Here is an 8,464-nt window from a genome sequence, read left to right as displayed (position 1 = left end):
TTGTAACTGACTTAAAAATACGAAAGCTGTACGTTACATTGTTTAATAATATCATTCCACATGTCAGTAGAAGCAATTGCTTGTCAATTTCAATGATTAACTGTGATGAAATTAGCAGCCTAATGAGAGGCAAAATGGTATCCTGATTACCTCAAGGTGGTACAGAAATAGTTTTTTCCCCCTTATATTTTTCTACAAGACAGCATTGTTTTCTCCGTGTCAGTTTCCAAAGTAACTTTTAAATTGTTCACTTATTCCTGATCGAAATTACATTGAAATCAATCAGCCATTATTATACAAATAGTCTTCCCCTAATCATCAATCATTCCATATCCAATATGAGGTAATGTGATTGCGTAGTTGGAACAGTAATAACAGGTGGCGGAAGTGGATGATATGTTGGTGAGCTGAAAAAATGAAAAGTGGCGGCTATTTGCTCTGTACATAGAACAGACAGCGATGTTCTTGAGAAAAATATCTTCAGTGTGCTGGGGAGATACAGAATATTAACATTAGTAGTAGCGCAAGACAGTTAAAGTGTCAGTTTATACAATAAACAACTAAAGAGACTTTTCAGGAAATTCATAAAACTTTAGGCTCAATGCTGCAACTTTCAGACCATTTTACATCATGGGTCTGTAAGTTGGGAACACCGAAACGGGCCACCCAATGCAGGGCCAGGGCCCAGGCACAAGATCTATTGATGTGCAGACTGGCATATGAAAGAATTTGAGCAAAACTGTTTGGCACATTATGTCTGCTGCCTGAACATACAGAGTATCTATACATAGAAAGAGCATTGAAGACAAGTTTAGCACAGGATGGGACTGAGGTGCATTCAAGGAGCAAGCCCACTAAGATTGCAAAGGTAATGCAATCTTCCTCTTTGCAGCTGAGTTATGTGGTTACAACAAATGCTTTCAACAGGAAAGTAGGACTGGAGAAATTCATGTGGGGTAGAAAAACAGGATGTTTTGCAATGGATACCATGTAGGCTTGATTTAATGTCTAACATTAAAACCCAAATATTCTTTAATTAAACTTTTACTTTACGTTACACAGTAGTAGAATAAACTTTCTAATTTGAAGGGAGCAGAGAATATAAGTAATCTGAACCCTGGCACAGGTTGCGGAGTCAGGACACCTGTCTCAGTCCACTCTGAATTCCCAGCTCTGACCGCACACCCTGCTTATCCTTTGGACATCTGGCTCACAGTCTGGACATTAGTGAACCGTATGTTTAGTTATTTGCTTAAATTACAATTAACTAAATATCAGATTATCAGAATATTTCTGTAATTGGAATTTTATGTACTGCAAATGCAGGAATTTCATGAGTACCCTGGCATCCTCATCAAATGAACACTATTTCATCTATATCAGGATGCATATTGATACAATTGCAAACTGTTCAGTTACTACCATGCAGTCTCCCATGCAAGCTAAAAATAAGCTTGTTGCTGATGGGATGTTCACAAGTGTGGAGACCTGGGTAAAATGAAATTGTAGGCTAATCTGCATCTTAAAGTACATTGCAAAGGAAAAGTGTAGCAGCTAAAGACAAATAACACCATAGAGAGAAAGATAAACATTTTAAGGATGTGAATACGTTCCACCCTGTTGGAAATACTGGGATGAATCAGGAGAAGGAAATAGTTATGAAACATTAGGTTCAATTTGACTTTGTTCAACAGCAGAAAGTACAAAATATTTGCCATCATTATACATTGATTAATTTCAATGCCTCTTACTAATAAACATAAAGTGCTGGAGTAACCCAGCAAGTCATGCAGCATCTCTGAAGCACATGGATGGCTGATGTTTTGTGTCTTGACCCTTCTTTCAGATTGATTGTAACGGCGGGGGGGGGGGGGGGGGGGGGGGACAGAAAAGAGTTGGGGGCAGGACAAAGCATGGCAAGTGATAGGTGGACACAGGTGCGGGGGTTTTCATTGGCAGGTGGTTGGACAAAAGCTAGAGATGAAAAGGAGACAATAGGGTGTCAAATAAGGAGGAGTCAAATGCAACACCAGAGGGATAGAGGTGGAAGGGGGGAGTGGAATCGTGGGATAAATGGGTGTGCACCAGGATGGTACACAAGAAAGGAAGAATGGGGAAAAAAAGGTGTTCCCTAAAATTTGAGAATTCAGTGTTTGTACTGTTGGGTTGTAAGTTACCCAAGCAGAATATGTGGTGCTGTTCTTCCAGTTTGTGCATAGTCCCATTCTGGCAGTGGAAGAGGCCCAGGACAGAAAGGTTGATATAGCAATGGGAGGGGGAATTAAAATGGTTAATGACTGCTGAGTTCATGGATGGATGTGAGGGAGGAGTAGGAACAGCTGTTACATCTTTGGTCGTTGCAGGGGAAAGTACCTGGGGAGTGCTATTTGGGAGGGTCTAAACTAGATTGGCAGGTAGTCAGGATCCAAAACAGTACTGAAAGAATTTGGATGTTGCTAGTTACTACAAAAGAATGACACCAAGTTCAGTAAACAAGATAAGCAAGAGCATTTCAGGAAGTGAAAAGGCAGGTTAAATTGCATTTATTTCAATGCTTGAGGCCTGACAGGCAAGGTGGATGAATTCAGGGCATCCAGTGGTACATAGGACATTATAGCCACTACAGAAATCTGGGTAAGAGAACAAGACAGGAAGCTTAATGTACCCAGGTACAGTTGCTACAAGTGAGAAAGGGTAAAGTAGGAAGGGGAATGCTTTGTTGATTAAGGAGAAATATAACGGAAGTAGTCGAAGATGACCCTACTGGTAGGATCATCCAGAGGCTATGAGTGGAGCCGAGAAATAAAAAGGGATGATCATCTGTCAGATCCTCGCCTTGATCCGAATATAAACACACTCGAAGGACTGAACACAGAACGTGCTGTTTTATCCCTCCATTCCTTTGCATCCCTCCAACATGTGTACTCTGACCTTTCCGACTCATAATAACATGTGATACATTTAAATAAAACATCAGTTACCATGACAACCACCTTGTTGGGATTATACAATAATCCCCAAATAGTTAGTGGGAATTATAGGAACAAATATACCGTGAGATTGACAAATGGGTTGTTCTAGTATAGGATCTTAACTTTCTCAATATAGACTGGGACTGTCATTGTGCCAAGGGTTTGGTGGGGTAGAATTTATCAAGTGTTCAGGAATGTTTCCTCAGACAATACGTAGAGGGCGATACAAGGGTGAGGGCAAGCTGAACCTACATATAGGGATTTGGGTAAGACAAGTTACAGAAATGTCAGCGGGTGAACCTTTTGGGAGATTGGCAACAGTTCTATTAGCAAAATAGTTGCGCTCTTCGACAGGACTGGTCCACAACTTGTCAAAATTGAGGTAGAAATTTGCAAAGATTAATTGGAGTAAGTTGTTCATGGGCAAAAGAATATCTGGAAAATGGGATGCTTTTAAAAGTGCAATGAGGAGAGTTTAAGGTATTCATTTTATAGTGAAGGCACGTAGGAGTAAGGAGCCGTGGATAATAACCAAAATTAAGGCTCTGCTCAGGTAAAAGAAAGCATGGGATCATATATATAATATATATATCCCTTTATTTGTCCCACACCGGGGAAATTTGCAGTGTTCCAGCAGCAAAGTGGATAGCAAGAGACATTCATTTAAATAAAAATGAAGATAAGGATAATTGTCATCCTTTACTGTTTTAAAAAAAAAAACTGCTACTGTTAACCGGTCTGTTGACTGGTCTACTGAGAGTAGCGCTGGTTGTGCAGTCTCAAGGCAGCAGGAAGGAAGGACCTCCAATATCTCTCCTTCACACACTTGGGGTGAAGACATCTGTCACTGAAGGAGCTACTCAGTGCAGTGACAGTGTCCTGCATGGGGTGGAAGTCGTTGTCCAGTAGCGATGTTACTTTACCATCATCCTCCTCTCTCCCACCGCCTATACTGAGTCGAGGAGACAACCCAGGACAGAGCTGGCCTTCCTGATCAGCTTGTCAAGTCTCTTCCCCTTCGCTGCTGCTGCTCCAGCAGACCACTCCATAGAAAATGGCTGATGCCACCACAGTATTGTAGAAGGTCCTTAGGAGTGCCCCCTGCACTCCAAAGGACCCAAGTCTTCTCAGCAGGTAAAGTCTGCTCTGGCCCTTTTTGTACAGTGCATTGATATTTTTGGTCCAGTCAAGTTTATTGTTAAGGTAAACACCCAGGTACTTATAAGAGTCCACTCTTATAAGTGGATCAAGTATAATTGTGGAAAAGGGGATTGAGCAACATATTGAAGAAAGAAAACAGGAGGACAAAGAGGCATAGATAGCTCTGGCAGATAAATTAAAAAGAACCCAAGGAGATTTTGTATGTATATTAATGGGAAAAGAGTAACTAGATGAAAAAGCCCCATAGAAACCAAAGTGGTCATTTCTGTGTGGAGCCATAGGAGATGGAGAGGAGCTCTGTGAGTATTTCTTCTTTTTTACTGGGGAGAAGCACATGAAGACTAGGGAACTTGAGAAAGTTAATGGAGATGTGTGAGGACGATCCGTGTTAATAATGAGAAGGTGATGTACATCCAAAGTCATATGAAGGGAGATAAGTGTTCTGATCAGATATATCCAAGGACAATGGGAAGCTAGAGAAGAAATTGCAGGAGCCCTGGTTGAGATACATGAATCATCATTAGACATGTATGAAGTGCCGGAAGACTGGACGGTGGCTAATGTTATGCCTCTATTTAAGAAAGGTATCAAAGAAGTGGTGGACACTACCCAATCCATCACGGGTACCAATCTCTCCACCACTGAAGGGATCTATAGGAGGTACTATCTCAAAAAGGCAGTTAGCATCATCAATGATCCTCACCACCCTGGCCACGATCTTATTTCACTCCTGCTATCAGCATGGAGTCTGAAAACTGATCTCCAAGTTCAGGAACAGCATCTTCTCAACAACCATCAGGTTCTTGAACACTAAAAAAACAGCAAATGAACTTGGTTGCTCCAGGCACTTTGTTTTGTACTAAAACTGTTAAACAAAAATATTGAACTTTCTTTTGTTGAATGTGTTATTTATGAGTACTGTGCTGTTATGCTGGTGCAAGTAAGAATTTCATTGTTCCGTTTATGGTACATCTGACAATTAGACACTCGTGACTCTTGAATGATGAAGAAACTGATGGTATCCAGGGAAACTAGGAATGACCTGGGAACCTAGAACTCATTCTTTAGTGCAGACTCATTCTTTAGTGCAGACAATGTAATTCAATAATTTGAATTATATTTGAATTTATGAAAAATAATCAAAATATTAGCCCAACTATGCCAAAGAACCGATAGTAGGATGGCTGAAAAAAGTACCAGAAGTGCTCACTTCAATCTTTGCAGCCAAAAAGCACAATGAAGCCTTGGGCAATAATTAAGACCAATAAATTAGAAGCAATTGAAACCTCTTCCTCTTCCAAGTGAAATTGAAGCTTGACTGGGAAGTAACAATGTATGTAGTATGTGGCAGGAATGTACTATTCGACAGGTAATTGTTTGCACTCTTTTAATATATTGCATTTCTTCACACTTATCACGTACACAAGCAAAGGCATCCATTCAAATATAACAGTAAGATGAACTAGTTAAAAGGTTGGTTAAATAATCCACTAAGAAGGATCTGCCACATTAACCTGCTTAATAATGCTTTTATATTCTTATATAAACCTTCATATCAGGTTATATGTGTTTTTAATCAATTTCGCTCATTGTACTCAAACAATTCATGATTTTTTGAAGACTAGGATTAGAAAGGATCACTATTAATGAATCATTTGAATACCTGTAACTAATCAAAGATATTTTAAGAATCTAATACTAAAAATATGCATAGTTTTCACGTTTTTAGAATACCATAAACTATGGAATGTCAACTGGTCAATGAATAAAAACTCAGAAAACAGAAAAATGGGCTTATTGATGCAACAGCTGTTGTCCAAGTAAGCAGTGTTATTCAGGAAAAGAACAGAAAAGGGGCCCAGAATGAGAATGGATAAACTCCTAGAGATATGATTTATTTTGACTTCAGAACAGGAGCAGCTCCATCAACAAATCCAATGTGGACTTGATACTCCAAATACAAACTCACTTCTGCATTTAACAGTTTGGTTCAATCCGGATCTTCTTCTGCTTTCTGATGTCCTTCCAGATACTTTTCTATGAATCCTAGCATGGCAGTTGCAGAATTTAAATCCAAGTGATTGTGTGTGTCTGGATTAAAAAGCTCGAATCAGGAATTGTAATTGTGAAATTGCCAGTTTACTGTAAAAATTCACTGGGTCTGACATTTGTGACTGCAAACCTGCCAAAGTAATTATCTCCCAATTGTTTACTCATTTCTGCAGCAATTAGTACATGTTTAGCATTTACATTTTTGATTCCGAACATGTATATACGTTCTCTCTATGTACAGAGATCCCCAAAAGAATTTAGCATTGGGGAAATTGCATTCATGCCAAGCAGTGTGAATGATCACCTCCCCTTCATCCTCTCCCTCCCCCAAAATATGCTCGAGAGTTGAAAGTGTATCTCAGACACAAAATAGCAATGTCTTTTCATTAGTTAATCAAAATGACTTTCAAAAATCAAAAGCTATGATTTCAACATTATAATTCTGAAAAATAATCTGAAAGTGTCAGAAATTTGAATTCCAATATAAAAATCACATGTTTTATATTCCAAATAATTCAATTACTTAAATGTAATCAAATATTCTGGATAAGCTTGAATGTCATTGAAAATAATAAACATGGAAGGATTATTTACATCGTCCACAACACTGTCATACAAGGCTGTTGGATTACTTGAATTCTTTGGGGGGGGTGTAAGCATTCCACTTTGCCCTTGGCAGAAGACACCAGTGAGTACTCGAGCACGATACATGTACTTCATACCATTAGCATCAGGTTTTGAATATGAGCTGTTAGCAGAATACATTGCATTTACAGCAAAATAGGTGCCATTCCCGAAAGCTGTGGCTGCAAAATAAATAAAATTGGTTAATTATGAAATGCTCCTTCAATTAGCAAGCAGTATTCACTTTAAGAAAACAAACCAGAAACTTATTTGTTTTGTATATTTCAATATGAAACAGTTGTAAGTTTTCACCAAAAATGATTTAAAAAAATACAGCCAAGACGATTTGGAGCAGTTTAGTCAGTTTTAGTTTGCTGTGGTGATCAAGGGGGCAGTGTGTATTATGGCCCTTCACTGAGCAGGTGCATCAATCTCCTATTTTAATGTCTGCTGAATAAAGTGGTGGCATGTACCTTATGGATGAATAAATGCATGATTTATTTTATTTGTGCAATTTTTCCCTACCAGCATTTTTACAGCTTCAGTCGTGCAGGCAGCTTATGAAAATTATCCCCAGTTTATCCAGTATTATGTTAAAACATTTATCTTAAAAGTTATTTTCTAAAGGGTGACAGACTGTGCCTTGCTGATGAAAATGGCCACAAATAATAAAACTAAGGGATAAGCATATATTTTTAATGAAATCGAAAAATCCAAACTATGGTTATTTGCTCTGCTCAGTCCGCCTTAACCAACCTGATCTCCTGGTTGCTAAACATTTAACTCCCCCTCCCATTCCTGCACTGATCTTTCTGTCCTGGGCCACCTCCATAGTACAAATTGGAGGAACAGCACCTCATATTTCATTTGGGCAGCTTACACCCCAGCTTTATGAATATTGACTTCTCTAACTGCAAGTAACAATAGACAATAGGTGCAGGACTAGGCCATTCGGCCCTTCGAGCCAGCCCCACCATTCAATGTGATCATGGCTGATCATTCTCAATCAGTACCCCGTTCCTGCCTTCTCCCCATACCCCCTGACTCCGCTATCCTTAAGAGCTCTATCTAGCTCTCTCTTGAATGCATTCAGAGAACTGGCCTCCACTGCCTTCTGAGGCAGAGAATTCCACAGATTTTCAACTCTCTGACTGAAAAGGTTTTTCCTCATCTCCATTCTAAATGGCCTACCCCTTATTCTTAAACTGGCCCCTGGTTCTGGACACCCCCAACATTGGGAACATGTTTCCTGCCTCTAACGTGTCCAACCCCTTAATAATTTTATATGTTTCGATAAGATCCCCTCTCATCCATCTAAATTCCAGTGTATACAAGCCTAGTCGCTCCAGTCTTTCAACATATGACAGTCCCGCCATTCCGGGAATTAACCTAGTAAACCTAAGCTGCACACCCTCAATGGCAAGAATAACCTTCCTCAAATTTGGTCACCCTTGCTTTCTCTCGCTCCATCCCTCCCCCTTCCCAGTCCTCCGACCAGTCTGACTGTCCCAGATTATATTTTATCTCTGCTTTGTTGTCACATTCTCCTGGCTAACAATAATCTATTCTACACTTTCCTTGTCCCTCATCTCTTTTGATGTCTCGTTTTCACACATTACCCTTCCTTATCTATGTGTCTCCCTCTTCCCTGACTC

General features: G+C 39.6%; 1 protein-coding gene across 2 annotated transcripts in view; it reads right to left on the bottom strand.

Moving 5' to 3' along the window:
- Positions 1-225: 225 nt before the first annotated feature.
- Positions 226-8,464, bottom strand: part of LOC144595801 (protein mono-ADP-ribosyltransferase PARP14-like) — a 44,104-nt gene continuing 35,865 nt past the window's right edge. The window contains exons 13-14 of one of the 2 annotated variants that reach the window (XM_078403478.1): positions 6,908-6,991; positions 226-488 (exon numbers count right to left, since the gene is read on the bottom strand). In XM_078403478.1, coding sequence (XP_078259604.1) covers positions 481-488; positions 6,908-6,991 — 92 coding nt within the window. In that variant the 3' untranslated portion in view covers positions 226-480. Of the gene's footprint in view, positions 489-5,511; positions 6,992-8,464 lie in introns of those variants that run through there. The other variant, XM_078403477.1, reaches the window with a different exon arrangement.

The sequence above is a fragment of the Rhinoraja longicauda genome, chromosome 8 (genome assembly GCF_053455715.1).
Source record: "Rhinoraja longicauda isolate Sanriku21f chromosome 8, sRhiLon1.1, whole genome shotgun sequence".
NCBI lineage: Eukaryota > Metazoa > Chordata > Chondrichthyes > Rajiformes > Arhynchobatidae > Rhinoraja > Rhinoraja longicauda.
Note: the sequence above shows the minus strand (reverse complement) of the source record. Positions and strands in the feature narration are given on the sequence as shown.